General features: G+C 47.6%; 1 protein-coding gene across 2 annotated transcripts in view; it reads right to left on the bottom strand.

Annotated features, from left to right (window-relative positions):
- The window catches only part of WWOX (WW domain containing oxidoreductase), a 1,222,377-nt gene that overhangs the window by 902,609 nt on the left and 299,072 nt on the right, over nt 1–20,696 (bottom strand). For both annotated transcript variants that reach the window (XM_075326934.1, XM_075326935.1), the window contains exon 9: nt 907–1,171. In XM_075326934.1, coding sequence (XP_075183049.1) covers nt 907–1,171 — 265 coding nt within the window. The remainder of the gene's footprint in view (nt 1–906; nt 1,172–20,696) is intronic.

Below are 20,696 nucleotides of genomic sequence, written 5' to 3' on the forward strand. Positions count from 1 at the left end.
CATATGGATGGGTAAGTACATGTGACAGGGGTTAATCGTTTGTGCGGCACGTTCAACAAATTGAACATGCCACACATACGATGGGGGCGTTGTAAATCGCATACGATATCGTATGCGAAATTGCAACGTGTAAAGCAGGCTTTAGAGTAAAAATATGTTAGGAGAGGACGAACAAATTCAGAAACAGACATAAACAGACATAAAAACTCATCACCAACAGGTTTTGTTGTAACTAGTCTAAGCTCCTCAATAACACAAGGTTGTAAATCTTATACTGCATCTGTTGTTAGACTCACCTTAGTGTTTCTCTCATATGTATTAAAATCATTGATAGTCAAAGAAACATTTGTCAAACATTGATCCGTCATATTAAAGGAGGACTGTGACTAGACACATTTTTGTACATCATCTACGCAATAATATAAAAAAATAAATAAATAAAGCCACACATTTTAATGCTTTGCAGATAGTGACCAGAAAATAGAAGAGGTCATCATGATGTTCTACCACACCTCTTCAAGCATTCCTAGGGTCGTCATCTCAAAGGAACTCAAGCCAAAAGCCTGTAATGTTTTTCAATTTACTTTTCGAGAAAAAAAAAAGCCAATTCCCATGGTTTTATCGTATCACATTTCTCTTGTCTCCACTCTTCAGACGAATGTGTTGCACATCGTCGGGTAATTATCAGAAGGAGCAAGATCTCTACTGCAAAAGAACTCAATGTTGGAGGCTACAGAAAGGATTGTTTTGAGCTTTTCGTGGCGTCGGAGCGCCATAAACTACTAAAATAGAGCTTGCAGGTATCAAAGGCAAAGAGGTCGAGAAAAGACGTACATCTGGATTTTCAATCCACTTTGATCCTATGCCAATAGCTAAAACTAACAATATATAAAGAACTTCACTCACCATGGACTTTGTAAAGGGTCGAACCAAACCAAACAGCAACCTGTACCCCCACCAGTTCCTATGAATGGATGAATACATCATGTTTCCTGGATGCACAGCATTGGATGTCACCCCATGAGGAGAGAGGCGGCGGTTCAATTCCTTGGAGAAGAGAACATTGCAGAGCTTGGAACGGTTGTACGCTAACATAGCCCAGTAGTCCTTCTTAGATGGAGAAAGCAGGTTGAGGTCAAGTTTCCCCGATGAATCCTTAATTTCTGTGAATCTAAAATTTAGAAAAAAAAATATATATAACCATATGACATCCTGCCAATAAAATCTAAGCTACAGGGATGAAAGCTGAAACTAGTGCTTGCTATAAACAGTTTTACAGTTCGAAAGGGTGATGATTTTCATCCCAGCAATGAACTGGATTTAAAAAAAACTATTCTACCAACAAGATTTATTTCAGAACTTTTTCCACCTTTAGTGTTGTTGCCTATAATCTGCAAAAATCCACTGAGAAGGAAAATAAAAATAAAACTTAGTTTTATTTTATAGCAAAAGCTATGAGCCATAAACAGCTTACGACACAGCAAAGGGTTCTCATTGCTGAAAGTAATCAGTTAGGAGAAGGATCTTGCTGTTTATTACCATCTTTTCAGTTAGCCATTAAAAGGTATTAACCACTGAGGACTCTCAGTTCTTTTAAACATTTTTTTTCCAAGGCATTTAGACATACCATGAAACAAGATGGTCAACAAGAAGTGGCTTAAATGAGGCACAACTGTGACATTACCTATAACTTTACGTCACTCAAACATTAATGAAAAGACTAAAACAAAAATTGGTTCAAGAAGCTGGTAAAAGGCTGCATGAATTTCTGACAAGTACTGGTTGTGTACTGCATGTAACAACAATCTCCCGTAATCTTTATATGTCTGGCTTATGGGATAGGATGGAAAAATTTAAGCCTTTTTCTAACAACACCCATACCTGTGCATGTAGTTAAACAAGTTAAGGTCTGATTATCCCAAAATTTAACTCTTTAGTCATAATTCCAAAAGATGTGATTGATGAAAAGCCAACACTGTGCATTAAAAAAGAACACCATACCCACAGTGAAGAACAGTGGAAGCAACCTTGTGTCGGGCTGTTTTTCAGCAACTGGAACTGAAGCTTTAGTCAAGGTGGAGGAAACTATGAACATTTCCAAATAAAAATTAATTTTGTACCAAAACCTTCAGGCTGCAGATAAAAAGCTGAAGATGAAGGAGAATTTCACCTTTCAACATGACAATGACCCTAAGTGACCTCCAAATCAACAAAAGGATGGCTTCAGCAGATCAATATTTTGGAATGGCCCATCCAGACCCCAGTCCTAAATCGAACTAAAAATTTGTTTATGACCGGAAGAGGGCGCTGTACTCTGGAGATGGTGTCGCAATCTGACAGATTGATCGTTACTGCATAGAGGAGTGGTCAAAGATTGCCAATTTTAGATGTGCCACGCTGATAGACTCCTACCCAAAAAAACTCAATGCTGCCATAAATTCAGAGTACTTCTGCAAAGTATTAATTTAAGGGAGTGCATATCATTAAGGGAATTTACGGGAAGCACATCATTTTGGTTCTTTAGTTTTTCGTTTTCCACAAAAAAAAGATTTCAGTTACATTTTCAGTTTCAAATTATGGATTGTGCAGGCTCTCTATATCTAATTTGTTTTGGATTGTAATACTTTTAATACACCAAAATAAGTTTTATTTCATTGCAATCCGTAAAAACAAGACACTTTTTTAGAGAAAAAAAATGAAGAAAGGCAGAGGTACTATCCAAGTGTAGTGGCTATCTGTATATCTGTCGCGGGCGGAGGAGGGGACGCTGCGCTCTCCCACTGCTTGGGTCCGGCTGCTGCTGGTGCTGCTGCTCGGTGGTGGCTCGAGCGGTGGGCCGGATCCCGGAGACTCGAGCGTCGCTCCTCGCCCGTGAGTGAAAAGGGGGGGGATTTTGATTGTGGGGGTTTTGATTATTGTCCGTGACGCCACCCACGGTTGTAGTGATATTGGTGACACCACCGCTGCTCTGGATGGGGATCCCGGGAGCAGTGACAGGGAGCAGCTTTGTTGTTAGTTCTCCCCTCCGTGGGTAGGGGGTTGGTTGTCCCGGGGCCCGGTGATGGGGTAGGAATGGATAGCAGGCGGGTTACGGGGCCTGGTGAGGTGCAGGGTCACGGGGGCAGCGCTGTGCCGCACGGCACGGTGGTACTCACTCAGCCAATGATGAGGACACAGTTCTCGGTAAAACACACGGCTGGATGGACGGGTCCCACAGACGGCTGCGGTGTTGTTTCTCCCGGCAGGTTGATGGTGACTGCCTTTCCCTGCACCTATGTAAGGTAGATGGTTCCAATGGGTTCCCACCGGTAACCCGCTCCCCAGCCTGGATATGAGCCGGAGGAGCCCCTTTTGCTCGTAGGCTCTGGCCCTGAGAAACGGTTGCCTTGGCAGTGGCGGTGTCTCCCTCTCTTGGTTGGACTGTTGCCTTCTGTTGGGACTTGGCTGTTGGGAAACCCAGGAGGTTCCCTTCACTAAAGAATTCAGCAAATTCACGGCGACTCCTAGCCTTGCCGGGGTCCGTAAGCCCCTGCCAGATGGTGCTGGCTTCTCTTTGCGTACCGGTACGGTACCGCCGGGCCACCGCCCGTCCACGGTCCTTACGGTAGACTCCAATCGGCCACTCCTGCAGATGGTCACCACCGTCTGCCAACCTTGCTGATCCGTCCGGGCCACACAGCCGTACCAACTTCAGGCTGCTTAGCTGTCACTTTCCTCCTCTCTCAACTCCACTCAAAACTGATCTGCCTGGTTTTCCCGCCTCCAGGACTGTGAACTCCTCGGTGGGTGGGACCAACCACCTGGCCCACCCCCTGGTGTGGACATCAGCTCCTGGAGGAAGGCAACAAGGGTTTTGTGTCTGACTTTGGTGTGCCTGCTGGGAGTGTGGGGTGTGTTGTTCTCTGTGGCCCCTGGCTTGTCCAGGGCGCCACATTCCCCCTTAGTTAAATGCAGACAGTCCGCGGGCTGCCCGTCCATCACCGGTTTTATTTTCACCAACTGAAAAATAGAAAACGGTAAAACACATAACAATTATAATAACATCTTCCCACATCGGGAGGTACTCTTATTTAAACGTTGCGTAACGGTTACGGCTTCCGCTCTCTCCCACCCAAGCAACCTGGCCCTGATGCTGCCCCTAAGCAAACAGGCAGCACCCCTTGACCCCAGTCCAGAACAAGTTGCCCGAGCGGGTTCTGTCCTTTTCAGGGGACCCACGTCCATGGGGAACCCCTGAAACCCCCAAAGGATTGCCACCGGTTGCCCTGCTAGTTCTCGGGCTTGTCCATAAGGAGTTCCATATGCATAACTTGTAAAGGGGGTCCCAACGGGGACCAGTTGCCGGCAACGACCGGTGCAAATCACGTTGACAATCAGGTAACTTTTCGGTTGATTATTCTTTTTCATTCTTTTAACTTTAAACACACACTCAAACAATTTTTCCCCCCTTTTAAAGAGTAGTTTCCCTGTACCTAAGTGGGGGTCTACCTAGGTTGGGACAAGTTGACCTCCGGGGTCCTGTGTCAGTGGGGACAGGCAGTGGGGCAGAGAGAGCAATCAGTTCCTCTTCCCTGCTATCGTGTGGGGCAGGCGGAGGCATAGGGGAGCTGGGTTCAGGTTCATCCATGGGCACTGGCTCATGGTCGACAACTTCCATCACTTCCTCATCCACGGGTTGTGGGAACAGTATCACTGGAAGAATCACCGCGCCATTCTGTGTGGGCCAGTCCGCTGGGAAGTCACCCATCACGGTGTGGATTACCTCTTTTGCCTTTTCCGCCGGTTTAGGAACCGGAACTTCAGCCGCTGCCCTCAATGCTGGTGGGCACCTCTTTAGATGGTCCCGGGAAACCGTGGCCAAAGTGCCCCATTGATCCCAACTGATCTGGTAGGCCTTCCCATCCTGTGGGCTGTATGACATATGGGGTTTGTACCATTGATCATCCAGCTTGTGGGTCCTCCTCTTCCGCTTCAGCACTACATCTCCAGGCTGGAAGGGGCCAGCAGACGCCTTCTGGTTGAAGCGCTGCTCCTGTTGTTCCCGACTCCGACTCAAGTTCTTCTCAACATATTCCTGAATCTGTCGGTACCCTCCGCCGAGCGTCCCATTCAGCTGTCGAAGGCAGTGCTTCTGGGGCTTCCAATCCTATATCCAGGTCCACCGGCAGCCGGCCAGGGCGAGCCCTCATCAGGTATGGTGGGGTGCACTTCGTTGAGCTGGAAGTGATATTGTTGTACATATCGACCAAGTCAGGTAGCTTCTCCGGCCACAGGTTCCGCTCTTCTAGCGGCAACGTCTTGAGGAGGCCCAGGACCAGGTGGTTCATCTTTTCACACATGCCGTTGGTTTGGGTATGGTAAGGCGTGGTCCGGATCTTCTTGCAGCCGTACAACTGACAAAATTCATGGAATACCTCCACTTCAAAGGCCGGGCCTTGGTCAGTAAGCACCTTCTCAGGGTATCCATGTGGTCGACAGAAATAAGCCTGGAACGCTCTAGCGGCGGTACGGCCAGTTAGGTCTTTGACTGGGACAACCACCATGAACCTCGAGTAGTGGTCTACAATGGTTAGAGCGTAGGTGTACCTACTTCGGCTGGGGGTGAGCTTCACATGGTCCAGGGCGACCAGCTCCAGCGGTTGATGTGTAACAATCTGGTGTAGGGGTGCCTTCTGGCTGGCCTCGTCCTTCCTTCTCAGCGTGCAAGGGCCACACTCTCGGCACCAGGCCTCTACAGATTCCCGCATTCCACTCCAATAGAACCGCTCTCTCAACAGCATTTCCAATTTCTTCCATCCGAAGTGTCCAGCACCATCATGGCATGCTTGTAGGACGGTGGGCATGTTAGCCTGGGGAATCACCAACTGGCGGATTTTCTCATGAGTCTTCAGGTTAATCAGCTCACGGTACAACTTCCCCTGGTGTAGGTACAGCCGGGTCCGTTCTCGCCACAGGCGTTGGGCTTCAGCAGGGGCGGCAGGGTCTATTCCAGCAGCACCCTGTTCCACCAAGATCTTGACTAAGCGAACAGTGGGTGCCTGGTCCTGAGCTTCTTGCCACTCCTGGCTGGGCAGCGGGTCCAGGTTTACCCGTTGTTGATAGATATGGACCTTCTCAGTCGGTGGCTGATGAAATGCAGGCAGCTCAATCTCTTCGAGGTCGTCATCCTCTGGCCCTTCGTGCAACAAGTGGGGCATCCGAGAAAGTGCATCGGCATTAACATTGGCACGGCCGGCCCTGTATTTGATGGTGAAGTCGTAGTTGGCTTGCCTAGCCACCCACCGCAGTTCCAACGCGCCCAGCTTGGCGGTGTCCAGGTGGGTCAGCGGGTTGTTATCCGTGAAAGCGGTGAACTTAGCCGCTGCCAGGTAATGGCGGAACCGCTCGGTGATAGCCCACACCAGTGCCAGGAGTTCAAGCTTGAAAGAGCTGTAGTTCTCGGGGTTCCTCTCAGTCAGTCGAAGCCTTCGGCTAGCATAAGCAATCACCTTTTCTTTTCCGTCTTGGACCTGGGATAGGACTGCCCCTAAGCCTACATTGCTGGCATCGGTGTAAAGGATGAAGGCGTGGTTGTAATCAGGACATGCTAGGATTTCCTCTCCGGTCAGGGCCGCTCTCAGCTGACAGAAGGATTCCTCATGCCTTTCTTCCCACACCAATGGGGCTCCTAGGGGTCTACCACCTTTGGTCTGTCCCACGAGGAGGTCTTGCATGGGGGCAGCCATCTTCGTGTACCCCTTGATGAAGCGACGGTAATACCCTATCAGGCCCAGGAACTGCCTCACCTCCTTCACCGTGGTCGGCCTCGGCCAGTCCTGAATGGTGGTGATTTTCTCAGGGTCAGGGGCGACACCCTCTGCACCGACCACATGCCCCAGGTAATGCACTTTGGGTTTCAGCAGATGGCACTTTGAGGGCTTCAACTTCATCCCATATTTGGCAAGGGACGCGAACACCTCGGCTAGGTGCTCCAGGTGGGCTTCATATGTCTGGGAGTACACAATCACGTCATCCAGGTACAACAGGACGGTCTCAAAGTTTAGATGCCCCAGACAGCATTCCATCAGCCGTTGGAAGGTTCCAGGAGCATTGCACAGCCCGAACGGCATGCTATTAAACTCACAGAGTCCCACAGGGGTAGCAAATGCAGTCTTCTCTCGGTCTTCTGGTGCCAGTACCCACTGGTGAGGTCAAGGGTGGAAAAGTAATTAGCGGTTCTCAGCGCAGCCAGAGATTCCTCAATGCGGGGCAGAGGGTAAGCGTCCTTATGTGTTATCTGGTTAATTTTTCGGTAATCCAGACACATCCGCATGGTGCCATCCTTCTTCTTAACCAGTACCAACGGGGCAGCCCAGGAACTACAGCTGTCCCTAATAACCCCTGCCTCCTTCATGTTCCTCAACATGTCCTTGGCACATTGGTAGTGTGCAGGGGGAATAGGCCTGTACCTCTCTTTGATAGGGGGATGCTCACCGATGGGGATTTGGTGTTGGACCCCTTTAATCTGCCCAAAGTCTAGGGGATGTTTGCTAAAAACCCGCTCATACTCCCGTACCACCCGGTATACCCCTTCTTTGTGATGTGTAGGGGTATCGTCAGTGCCTACGTGTAGTTGTCGACACCACTCGTCTAACTCCCCTTGGGATGGGTGAGTGCTGGCAGTAGGTGGTGAGGTTGGGGGGACGGCCTCGTGGATGGTGTGGGGATCCAAGGTGAACAACTTGGCAAGGGTAGCGTACCGGGGAAGCCTGACTTCTTCCTCCCCACAGTTCAGCACCCTCACGGGCACTCTCCCCTTCTTTACATCCACCACCCCTCGGGTGGCCATTACTGTGGGCCAGTGTTCAGAGGGCATGGGCTCTATCATGGCGGGGTAGTCACGCCCCTGGGGCCCTACTGCTGCCCTACACCAAATCATCATCTCGCTCCTGGGAGGCACAATCAAAGGGGCAACGTCCATCACTCTCACTCCACCAATCTCTCCTCCTGTCGAGTTCACATGTTCGCGGTACATCAAGGCTCGGATCTGACGCTGCACAACTCTGTCGGCTCCCCGCCGCCGTGGCGGCCAGTTGCTGCAGTAGGGTTAGCACGTCACTCATACAGTGCTCCATCACGTTGGTCCCTAGCACTACCTTCGGGTTATGATCACTGGGTTCATTCATTATCACAATCATACCCTGGTGTTGCAGTTCAGCTCGCCCCACAGTCATGGCCACTTGTTTGTATCCCACTTGGGTCAATGGGAGTCCTTCAGCAGCAATCAGTGTTATACTGGCATCTGGGGGAGCCAGCTCGTCTTTTCCCCAATACCGTTGATTCAGTGTGTATGGTATAGTGGTTACCTGTGATCCAGTGTCCAGGAGAGCCATCACCGGTATGCCGTCCACAGCCACGGGGATGATGGGCCGGGCCCCGATGTACCGGTCCCGCCAGTCTGGGGGGCCATGGGGTTCTACTCCTGAGGATTGGCCCGTGGCCCCAGGGGTTGCTCGTTTAACGGACACCGTCGGGAGTAGTGGCCGTGTTTGCTGCACCTGTAACAGATTGGGGGTCCATTCCGTGAGTCATTGGCCCTTCTCCGCTGCATCCAGGGGACGTCCTCAGGGCTGTCGGCGAGCTGCATCTTCACCGGGGCCTGGTATCTGGTCGGAGGCTGGAGTGCGGCGAGGATCTTAGCGAGCGGCGAGCTCTTCCATCGTTCACTTGGGGCTGCAAGCACTGGAGGTGCTGATGGGGTAGGGGTCACTACGACGGGAGCAGTCTCAACCGGCCACGGGGCTGGCTCAGGAGCTTCACATGCAGGGGGTTGCAGAGCTTTGATGGCCCGCTCCTTTAATACGGCAAAGTCCACGTCAGGGTGTTCTAGGGCCAACAGCCGAAGCTGTTTGCGGTCCTCTGAGGACCTCATCCCCTGCACAAACTGCTCGCTTAACATTTTGTTACTGTCCGCACTGTTGATGGTGTCCACCCGCTTCAGTGGGCGGAGTGCGGTTTGCAGGCGCAGGACATAGTCCTGAATGCTATCTGCGGGCCATTGCCGGCATTGATAGAACTTCATCCGCAACTCTGCCTCGGTACGGGTCTCAAATGCAGTCTGCAGCTTTTCAAATATGGTGGCTACAGAGGACCGGTCCCCCTCGGCCCAGGTCTCCGCCTCTTGCTCAGCCGCGCCGGTTAGCTGCCCCAGCACTAGCGCTGCACGTTGCTTATCAGTCAGGGGGTACAGTTCTAGTAGCGGACTAAGTTTCTTTCGGAAAACCTGCAAGGTATCAGGTTTCCCATTGTACTGCGGTAGCCAGGCAGCTCCGGGCACATAGGGCAAAGAGAACGGCATCACCTGAGCGAGAGCTGGGGCCACGGTGCCCCCCATCAGCGCGGCCGGGACCTGGGCAGGCCCATTACCATCTGCGGGTGCTCCCACGGCTGCGTCCGCCGCTCTTCCAGCGGCTCCGTCGGGCACAGACATCTTGTTTCCATCCCCCTTAGTCTTTTTCCGGCTCCTCCTCTACAGGGGCGCGGTTTTGGCCTTCGTGCCTCCACTACTCGAGGAGACGCTCGAGCGGGAATTTTTCGCGCCCAAGATGGCGGCTTCACAAATTTTCCAGCCGGACACCTCCGGCGGTCACACAAGGCACACTTCCACCAATCGGTAGAACGGAAGGATCCTGTTCGTGACACCAAGTTGTCGCGGGCGGAGGAGGGGATGCTGCGCTCTCCCACTGCTCGGGTCCGGCTGCTTCTGGTGCTGCTGCTCGGTGGTGGCTCGAGCGGTGGGCCGGATCCCGGAGACTCGAGCGGCGCTCCTCGCCCGTTAGTGAAAAGGGGGGGATTTTGATTGTGGGGGTTTTGATTATTGTCCTTGACGCCACCCACGGTTGTGGTGATATTGGTGACACCACCGCTGCTCTGGACGGGGATCCCGGGAGCGGTGACAGGGAGCAGCTTTGTTGTTAGTTCTCCCCTCCGTGGGTAGGGGGTTGGTTGTCCCGGGGCCCGGTGATGGGGTAGGAATGGATGGCAGGCGGGTTACGGGGCCTGGTGAGGTGCAGGGTCACGGGGGCAGCGCTGTGCCGCACGGCACGGTGGTACTCACTCAGCCAATGATGAGGACACAGTTCTCGGTAAAACACACGGCTGGATGGACAGGTCCCACAGACGGCTGCGGTGTTGTTTCTCCCGGCAGGTTGATGGTGACTGCCTTTCCCTGCACCTATGTACGGTAGATGGTTCCAATGGGTTCCCACCGGTAACCCGCTCCCCAGCCTGGATATGAGCCGGAGGAGCCCCTTTTGCCCGCAGGCTCTGGCCCTGAGAAACGGTTGCCTTGTCGGTGGCGGTGTCTCCCTCTCTTTGTTGGACTGTTGCCTTAAGTCGGGACTTTGCTGTTGGGAAACCCAGGAGGTTCCCTTCACTAACGAATTCGGCAAATTCACGGCGACTCCTAGCCTTGCCGGGGTCCGTAAGCCCCTGCCAGATGGTGCTGGCTTCTCTTTGCATACCGGTCCGGTACCGCCGGGCTACCGCCCGTCCACGGTCCTTACGGTAGACTCCAATCGGCCACTCCTGCAGACGGCCACCACCGTCTGCCAACCTTGCTGATCCGTCCGGGCCACACACCCGTACTAACTTCAGGCTGCTTAGCTGTCACTTTCCTCCTCTCTCAACTCCACTCAAAACTGATCTGCCTGGTTTTCCCGCCTCCAGGACTGTGAACTCCTTGGTGGGCGGGACCAACCGCCTGGCCCACCCCCTGGTGTGGACATCAGCCCCTGGAGGAAGGCAACAAGGGTTTTGTGTCTGACTTTGGTGTGCCTGCTGGGAGTGTGGGGTGTGTTGGTGTTGTTCTCTGTGGCCCCTGGCTTGTCCAGGGCGCCACATATCCTCGGTCTCAAGTGTTCTACACTGAATGAGCAAAAGCCCAGATATGGTGTGTGTCATGTCTCGGATCTGATCCAGCTGTATCCTATGCTGTGGTCTATTTCCACTGGACCACAGTCTGGTTCGATTGCTATCCAGGTTCTGCACAATTTGTATCTGTGTTTATACATGTTGTATTCCTTGCCTTTCTACCAACAAGTGTTTTCTAAGATTGGTAATTTGGTCTGAACTAACACATAGTGGGTGTAAATATCTAAAGCCTTCCCAGATTTCCATTCCCTGCTATTCATATTTCTGCTTGGTTTGGGCTTTTCCTGGTTTAGTTTTACTTTATTTTACCCTGCACCTTTCCCCGGTTTCTTAAGGAGGTATGTGGAACACTCGATGGCCACCTCGTAAGCATTTGGTCCAAATGGTCATCTAAGTTATCCTCTAGGTATGGTTGTTTCAGCCTGCACAGGGGCCTTTAGAGACTGCACAGCTGGGACCTCTAGTCTGTACAGGAACCGGCTGGATCAGTTGTAGCAGTCTTAAGTAAGACCTTATTGTGTGTGTGGTTGGAACCAATTGAGACGTGCACAGCCTAATAGAGCCAATATCCCTGGGATTCTTAACCAATATAGCCAAGAGTAATATAAACAAAGGGGCTGTTACCAACGTTCCCTAGAGACCAGGATGGTTATGCTTGTGATATAGTTGTGATGAATGTTCCATTTAAAAACAAAATTAAATGGGGTTGTCTCATAAACTACAGTAATCCCAAAGTACCCTGCATGAATGAAGTAGGAAAGAGCATGTGCGAACACTGCAGCTTGTAGGAATGGAAGTTGCACATGCACTACTCACACCAGATATCTGTACCGCTATAATAGAGGTTGCAAACAGTGAGGTGACCTGAAAAGTTCCCCTTAAAAGCATGTACACATACACAGGGGCATAGATATAAGGGGTGAATAAGATGCAGTTGCACCCAAGCCCTAGAGATTGAGAAGGGCCTCCAAGACCCCTGTCCTATAAGAACGATGACAAAGTGATCATTAAGTGGGGTCCTGTTACACTGGAGATCAGATTAATGTTTCCATAAATAAAATAATTTTTGGCAATTTTTGTAACTTTTTGTCTCCAGTTAAAAAGGTAAAACATTCCCTAATTTACCTATATCTTAAGGTATAAATTCAGTGATGCCATTTTTCATTCACGCACGCCATATTCTGATACTTGGTCTTGTATTAGACCTGTTGTGATTTTATAAAAATAATGAAGCTGTGGAATATGAGGTCATTTTTCAGCAACATAAATTATCTGACAGAACACCGCAGGTGGGGCAATCTGTTTCACCAAACAGAATATATGAAAAATGGCAGAAAACTGGCCTCACGCCACAACAGTTATTTAGTGTGTGTCATAATGCAATATTTTATTCTTTATCACTTTCTTGTATTCTGTTTTTTTTCCCCATACTATGAAGTTTGCCCACTTGTTGTGTTAAGTTTAAAGACACAATTATAGATGTGCTTAAATAGCAATTCCTTAAAGGGAACTTGTCACCAGATTTGGTGACTATAAGCTGCGGCCGTCACCAGTGGGCTTTTATATACAGCATTCTAATATACTGTATATAAGAGCCCAAGCTGCCATGTAGAGTGTAAAAATCACTTTATAATACTCACCTAAACGGTCGCTGCGGTGGAGTTGGGTTATATGGGTGTCTCCGTTCTTCGGTGGCGGCGCCTCCTCTTTCGGTCATCTTTGTCTTCCTTCTTCTGAACCCAGGGTGCATGACGCATCCTACATCATACACACTCGCCGGCATTGAGGCCCTGAGCAAAGCAGATCAAAATATTGTAGTGCGCCTGCGCGGGACCGGCGAGTGTGGATGACGTAGGACGCGTCATGCACATAGGCTTGAGAAGGAGGTCGAAGATGACCGAAAGAGGCGTCGCCAGCACTGAAGAACAGAGACACCAATATGACCCAATTCCACCGCAGCGACTGTTTAGGTGAGTATTATAAAGTCATTTTATGTTCTACACAGCGGCCTGGGGTCTTATATACAGCATGTTAGAATGCTGTATATAAGAGCCCACTGGTGGTGGTGGCCACAGCTTATAGACCCCAAATCTTCTGACAGGTTCCCTTTAACATATTTCAACTGTAGGAACTGCATCTATGAGGGAGAACCAGGTTGCAAGCCTACTGGTAAAAGGAGGGAGTTAAAGAAATGCAGGCAAAGCTTCTTCCAGGTGTTCATCGAATCTGTTTTGCATATTGCTTTTTATTTCTCATACTTCTCATATATTTCTTAAATTCTTCATATTTCTCATAATTGGTACATTAGATCTTTACAAAAAAAAGTATAGTTTTTATTGGGGGACAAGCTATACTAGATACATACGGAGCCAGATGCAGATGCCGGCAGTGTAGCACAGCTGACATCTGCCTTAGAGTCTGTGGCTGGGCTTCACAGGAGTACCAACAAAAAGTCATGGGTGCTTTTAGCAAGGCCCCCAACTGCCTCAGCAGCCCATCAGCACACTATAATCACATCTCGGGATGGGGGGACAATGGGTGCTTAGAATAGATGCCCAGGCAAAATCGTGATCAACAGCAGCATTGAAGTGGTTAACAGCAGAGATCAAAGCTGTTAACTATTTAAATGCCACTTCAATCACTATCTTGCACTGATGCCAGTTAGTCATTCTGCAACGTGATTGCAATGTGCCAATGGGCTGCTAATGAAGACAGTGGCCTACTTTAAGCACCCATGACTGTTTTTAAGGCAAAATAGTGATCAACAGCAGCATATAAGTGGTTAACAGCCGCACTCAACGCCATTAGCTCTTTAACTGCCACTGTCAATCACTATCTTGCACGCATGCACGTTCGTCATTCTGCAACATGATTGCAGGGTGCCATTGGGCAGCTAAGATAGTCGATGGCCTGGTGAAAGCACCCATGACTGCTTTTCTGGTACTCCTATGAAGCGGGGCCATAGGCTGGGCTTCATAACAGTCCATGAATAGGATAATATACTGCAATACTACAGTAATAAAGTATATAGTGGAAACAAACAAAAGTTTGAGTACTAGAAAAAATACAAAAAGTTAAAAGAAAAAAAGTTTAAAAATATTTTTATTAAATTAATATATTTATTAATTTTATTAATATTTTTTAAAATTTTAATCACCCTGCCTCCTTAAAAAAAAAAAAATAAGCATATTAGTATTGCCTTTTCATTGAAAGTCAGATTAATGGAAATAAATTGTTTATCCCACTTCTGTCATAACGAATAAAAATCTAAATAAAAAAATTGCTGTTTTTTTGTTGCAGTACTTCCCATAAAAAAATGCAATAAAATCAGATCAAAACGTCAATTGTACCCTATAATGGTACTAATAAAATCTACATCTTGAAATATAAAATACAAGACCTCATACAGGTACATTGAAAAAATAATAAAAAAGCTATGGGTCTCAGAAAATGAAATGGGTTTTTTGGGGTTTTTTTAACAAAAGGTACAGATTTTACAAAATTAGTAAAAAATGAAAACTATACAACTTTAGTATCGCCGTAATAGTACTGATCTCAATAATCGTGTTGCCACGTCACTTTTATTGCACAATGAAATCCGTAAAAACAACCCCCCCCCCAATAATATTGAAATTATGTTGTTGTGGTGTTCTGTTTTGATATTACAACATTTCAACTCAATTCAAAATTTTATAATGACTAATAATCGACAGAACATGATCATGTTTAGACACCATCTTGCTTAAAATGATGTTCTATGTATTTTATTTACATAAAATCATAAAAGTCATAAAACGACTGACAATTGATTTTCATGTAGTCTATCGGCAGTCGTTTACCTTCTGATACCTCAGAATTACCGATCGGTTGATTGATGGAGCAGTAGGGTGCCAGAACTGTACCAGCTTTGTACAATTTATAGCGGCTGTGAATGGTACATGGTGCTGCAAGATCTCTCCTATTCACTATGTAATGACTAGTGATGGGTGAAGCCAGGGCAATTGGGATGCAGTTCCGGGATTGTGGCATCTAATGGATGCAGGCTGCAATTTTTAGGCTGGGACGGGGCCAATAACTAAGTGCCTCCCCAGCCTGAAAATACCAGCACCCAGCTGTCTGCTTTATCATGACTGGGTATCAAAATTGGGAATGTTTTTTTTTTAATTATTTAATTAAATAATTTTAAAAAAAAAGCGCCACATGCGGTTCCTCCTATTTTGATACACAGCCTAGATAAACGCATGGCAGAGAGTTGCAGCCTGTAGCCGTGGGCTTTATATGTGCTGGGTATCATAACATGGGGAGACCCTAGGTCAATTTTTTTATTTATTTTTATATCATGATAGGGTGTGATTGAAAGCAGTTAGATGTGGTCAAACAGGGTGGGGGCACTGTATGACTACAACCAATCACAGAAACTGGGACAAAGGTGGGTGGGGGAAGCAGTGCATATGCATAAGGTTAATGAGCGGCCCCGGAAGTAGTATAAGTGGGCCGGGAAGTAGTGTTACAGCCGTGCGCAAGACTGGTAAGTATAATGCGCCAGCTTTTCCCTTTTTTATTTTTTTTTTTATTATCCAACTTGCCGGATCCGGATAGCTACCCGGAGTTCCCTGAGAACGCTCGGCCTGGGGTCGGTGCTCGGGTACTTTTGAACCCGTGTGGATTTGGACTTTTACAGTCTGGGTCTGCCCAACACTAGTAATGACCCATAAAGTTATAAACCTGTCTACGTTAACCAATTTTTTAAAATTCAATAAGGAGACATGTACGCTGGATGGTTTCCAATACCAAGATTTGGATCCATTAGACTTCTTGGTGAATATCTCTGCATATGTAAATAATAAAGTACATAAAAACATAGTAATCAGCAATTCCAAAACTTTAATGATACTGCAAGATCTCTCCTATTCACTATGTAATGACTAGGTGATGGGCGAACCTAGGACAATCAGGATGAAGTTTTGAGATTGTGCCATCTAATGGATGAAGGCTGCAATTTTTAGGCTGGGAGGGGCCAATACCCAAGGGACTCCTCAGGCTGAGAATACAAGCTCCCAGCTGTCTGCTTCATTATGACTGGTTATCAAAATTGGGGCTGTTTTTTAAAATTATGTATTGAAATAATTAAAAAAAAAAAGCCATATGTGGTTCCTCTTATTTTGATACACAGCCAAGATAGGCACATGGCGGGGGGCTGCAGCCTGTAGCCATGGGCTCTATATAATATGGGGGGACCCTAGGGCAATCGATCAGCAATTCCAAAAGTTTAATACACATTAATGATAATTAGCGATTAGACGTTCTTTGAACTCCTCAACCCCTTTCTTGGCTACGGCCAATTTCCGAATTCTTGCGGCATGAATGAAATCCTACACCCTGAACTTGGGATTCTGTGCAAACCCGATGACCTCTTTACTCGGAGTAAACAAACAGACAGTAACTCTCGGATAATAACCTCGGTATCTCGCCATCAGCGTCCTCACATGTTTAAGAGATAAGTATAAACAGAGCCAGGCTGAGTTTGGCAGACTCTTATGCTTTTAAGTATACCCATGGCATAACTTTACGCACAAATCAAAATAACTAGTTGATGTTTTGTAATGGAGTCAGACAGAATAATTAAACACCAGCTGTTTGTTACTTTTTTTTTTTTTCTTCTGCCTTTTGCTATGGGAGAAAAGCAGTAAAAAATGTCCTCGAGAAAACTTCTCGCTCAACCAGAAATCTCAGAACATTTTGTTACTCGTGGCAGGCGTGACTTTATTGGGGGCATTTTAAGCAGAGCCGGGCGTACTCGCCGTGATTCCCTTCATTGATCGGTTTGCCCTCTGCCCTCATTGTTTGGTTCCTTGCCATCCAACAAAAAAAAAAGCGATACCAATGAAATGTTCTTTTTCATGTCAAATGTATAAAAATAACACGGACTGTTTGGCTTCATGCTGATTGCTTTGCCAGAAGACAAATGGACCAGCAAAGCCAGGGGAAGGGGAGAGTGAATGTGATCGGTGCCTACTGGAGACCAAATGTATCAAGACCTGTTGATGAACTCATCTACAAATCTAAGCTAAAGATGAGGTTGTAGTAAAAAAAAAAATGTGATGCTAAGTATATAAAACATATAACATGCTCAGGCTGAAGCAGCAGATATTAAAGGCTGTGGACACCTTAATAATGGAAAAAAACAAGATTTTTCTACATATAAGCCTACATTCACACTTGCGTTGTTTTGCATCAGTCACAATCTGTCGCCTTGAGGAATTACGGTATCCTGCAAAATATTTTGGAATCCGTTTTTTCCCCATAGACTTCTTTTAGATTGTGACTGATGGCCGTTCATTGCATCCGCCGCGTGACGGATCAGTCGTTTACCGACTGACCGTCAGGTGGTAGAAATGCACAATGTAGCGTTTTTTGTGTGCGGCGGATCGTTTTTTTACTGTGAGCATGCGCACGGTAAAAAAAACATGATCGACTGTAAATTCACTTCCAGTGGCCGGAACGATCAGCTGATCGCCCGGCAGCCGGCTTTTGTGAACGATCAGCTGATCGCCCGGCGGCCGGCTTTTGTGAACGGTGATCGTTCCCAAAAGCCGTCCGCTCAGCGATCAGCTGATCGTTCACAAAAGCCTGCCGCCGGGTGATCAGCTGATGGTCTACAAAAGTCGGGTGATCAGCTGATGGATTACAAAAGCCGGCCGCCGGGTGATCAGCTGATGGTCTACAAAAGTCGGGCGATCAGCTGATGGATAACAAAAGCCGGCCGCCGGGTGATCAGCTGATGGTCTACAAAAGTCGGGCAATCAGCTGATGGATTACAAAAGCCGGCCGCCGGGTGATCAGCTGATGGATTACAAAAGCCGGCCGCCGGGTGATCAGCTGATGGTTTACAAAAGCCAGCCGCCGAGTGATCAGCTGATCTTTTACAAAAGCCGGCCGCCGAGTGATCAGCTGATCTTTTACAAAAGCCGGCCACCAGGTGATCAGCTGATGGTTTACAAAATCCGGCCGCCGGTAAAACAGTAATAAAAAAACAACGGATCAGGTTTTTTTGCAGCATCAGTCACATCAATTGTGCCACTATCTGCAACGCATCCATTGCATCAGTCACACAACTGATTGTGACGGATGCAAAACAACGCAAGTGTGAATGTAGCCTAAGTGGTTACTTTTAATTAATAATATCCCAAGTTTTATTCAGCATTCCTTCAATCATTTTCAAACCCCCTAGTTTGCAGACTGTTTCTGTTTCAGCTATTTCTCTTGTGAGAGTGACTTTTTCTGTAACATAGGCTGGATGTAAGGTATGAGTGTTGCTGACAGTAATATAGGCTGGATGTAAACTATGACTCATGTAATATAGCCTGGATATAAGCTATGAGTGTGTAATATAGGCTGGATGTAAGCTGTGTGTGTTGATGCCAGAAATATAGGCTGAATGTAAGCTATTAGTATTGCTGCCAGTAATATAGAATGTATGTAAGCTATGAGTGTATAATATAGGTTGCATGTAAACTATGGGCGGCTTTGCACGTTGCGACATCGCAAGCCGATGCTGCGATGTCGCACGCGATAGTCCCCGCCCCCGTCGCAGGTACGATATCGTGTGATAGCTGGCGTAGCGAACATTATCGCTACGCCAGCTTCACATGCACTCACCTGCCCTGCGACCGTCGCTCTGGCCGGCGACCCGCCTCCTTCCTAAGGGGGCGGGTCGTGCGGCGTCATAGCGATGTCACACGGCAGGCGGCCAATAGCGGCGGAGGGGCGGAGATGAACAGGATGTAAACATCCCGCCCACCTCCTTCCTTCCGCATATCCTACGGAAGAAGCGGTGACGCCGGTAGGAGATGTTCCTCGCTCCTGCGACTTCACACACAGTGATGTGTGCTGTCGCAGGAGCGAGGAACAACATCGGACCGTCGCGTCAGCGTAATTATGGATTACGCCGACGCTGCACCGATGATATGATTACGACGATTTTGCGCTCGTTAATCGTATCATCCAGCCTTTACACACTACGATGTTGCATGCGATGCCGGATGTGCGTCACTTTCAATTTGACCCCACCGACATCGCACCTGCGATGTCGTAGTGTGCAAAGCCCGCCTATGAGTATTTCTGCTAGTAATATAGACTGGATTAAAGCTATGTGTCTCTGCCAGTAATATAAGAAACATATATAAAGCTCTGGCACTCCTTAGAAGAAATAGCATAAAAGTCTCGGGTGGTGCTGAATACGTTTTTTATTAAATCAAGAATGAAGTCTGTCCCATATAACGTTTCGGTCTACATCAGACCTTTATCAAGGGATCTATCAGACTAGAGTACTGTAGAAATGAATATGCACCAACGGACACTGAGTATCCGGTTTACCCACATCCACCAGGACACAGGCACGGTCCAATGCCGGCTACATGTCCACTATCCCTCTCCGGACGAATCTCCACGGTTTTTTAACCTGTTTAAGCTTGCAGCTGGCACGGTTGCCTAGTACCTAGAACATATGATTCTTCATCTGACATTATTGAAGACTTGCCACTGTGCCTTTCCACAGTATAATAAGTTCATACATGCGATATGACAGCCATATAATATCCCTTATTGCTCGATTGGGAACATATGGGATTTACCCCTGACCAAGAACGACTGTGATTGTGACTTCAACCCTGATTATTCAGGCTACTTCTTTGGGCTTAATACCCTACATATAGAATTGGGTTTCCCCCTCCTCCTTTCTTTGCCCGCCAGCACATGCGCAGAGTACAAACAGTATCTTGCCCCCAAGGTGTAAGACACGAGTCTCTTCCTATTGTTCATGAATTAACGTGATAAACTACCTGGGTTACACAATCACAGTATCCTATCCTACTGTCAGACGCAACTGATGATTACGCTTATTGTCCGTTGGTGCATATTCATTTCTACAGTACTCTAGTCTGATAGATCCCTTGATAAAGGTCTGATGTAGACCGAAACGTTATATGGGACAGACTTCATTCTTGATTTAATAAAAAACGTATTCAGCACCACCCGAGACTTTTTTGCTATTTCTTCTAAGGAGTGCCGGAGCTTTATATATGTTTCTGAGATTTATTTTTCTCCAGAGCACCCGACTAGATAGTGAGCCAGGCTTATTTTTTCTATCTGCCAGTAATATAGGCAGGATGTAGGCTAGGAGTGTTTCTGTCAGTAATATAGACTGGATGTAAGCTAGGAGTGTTGCTATCAGTAATATAGGCTGGATGTAGGCTAGGAGTGTTTCTGTCAGTAATATAGACTGGATGTAGGCTAGGAGTGTTGCTGCCAGTAATATAGGCTGGATGTAGGCTAGGAGTGTTTCTGTCAGTAATATAGACTGGATGTAGGGTAGGAGTGTTGCTGCCAGTAATATAGGGTTGCATGTAAACTATGAGTATTTCTGCTAGTAATATAGACTGGATATAAGCTATAAGTGTTTCTGCCAGTAATATAGGCTGGATGTAGGCTAGGAGTGTTCCTGTCAGTAATATAGACTGGATGTAGGCTAGGAGTGTCTCTGTCAGTAATATAGACTGGATGTAAGCTAGGAGTGTTTCTGTCAGTAATATAGACTGGATGTAAGCTAGGAGTGTTGCTGCCAGTAATATAGGCTGGATGTAGGCTAGGAGTGTTCCTGTCAGTAATATAGACTGGATGTAGGCTAGGAGTGTTTCTGTCAGTAATATAGACTGGATGTAAGCTAGAAGTGTTGCTGCCAGTAATATAGGCTGGATGTAGGCTAGGAGTGTTGCTGCCAGTAATAA

The sequence above is a fragment of the Anomaloglossus baeobatrachus genome, chromosome 10 (assembly GCF_048569485.1).
Source record: "Anomaloglossus baeobatrachus isolate aAnoBae1 chromosome 10, aAnoBae1.hap1, whole genome shotgun sequence".
In the NCBI taxonomy this organism is placed as follows: Eukaryota; Metazoa; Chordata; class Amphibia; order Anura; family Aromobatidae; genus Anomaloglossus; species Anomaloglossus baeobatrachus.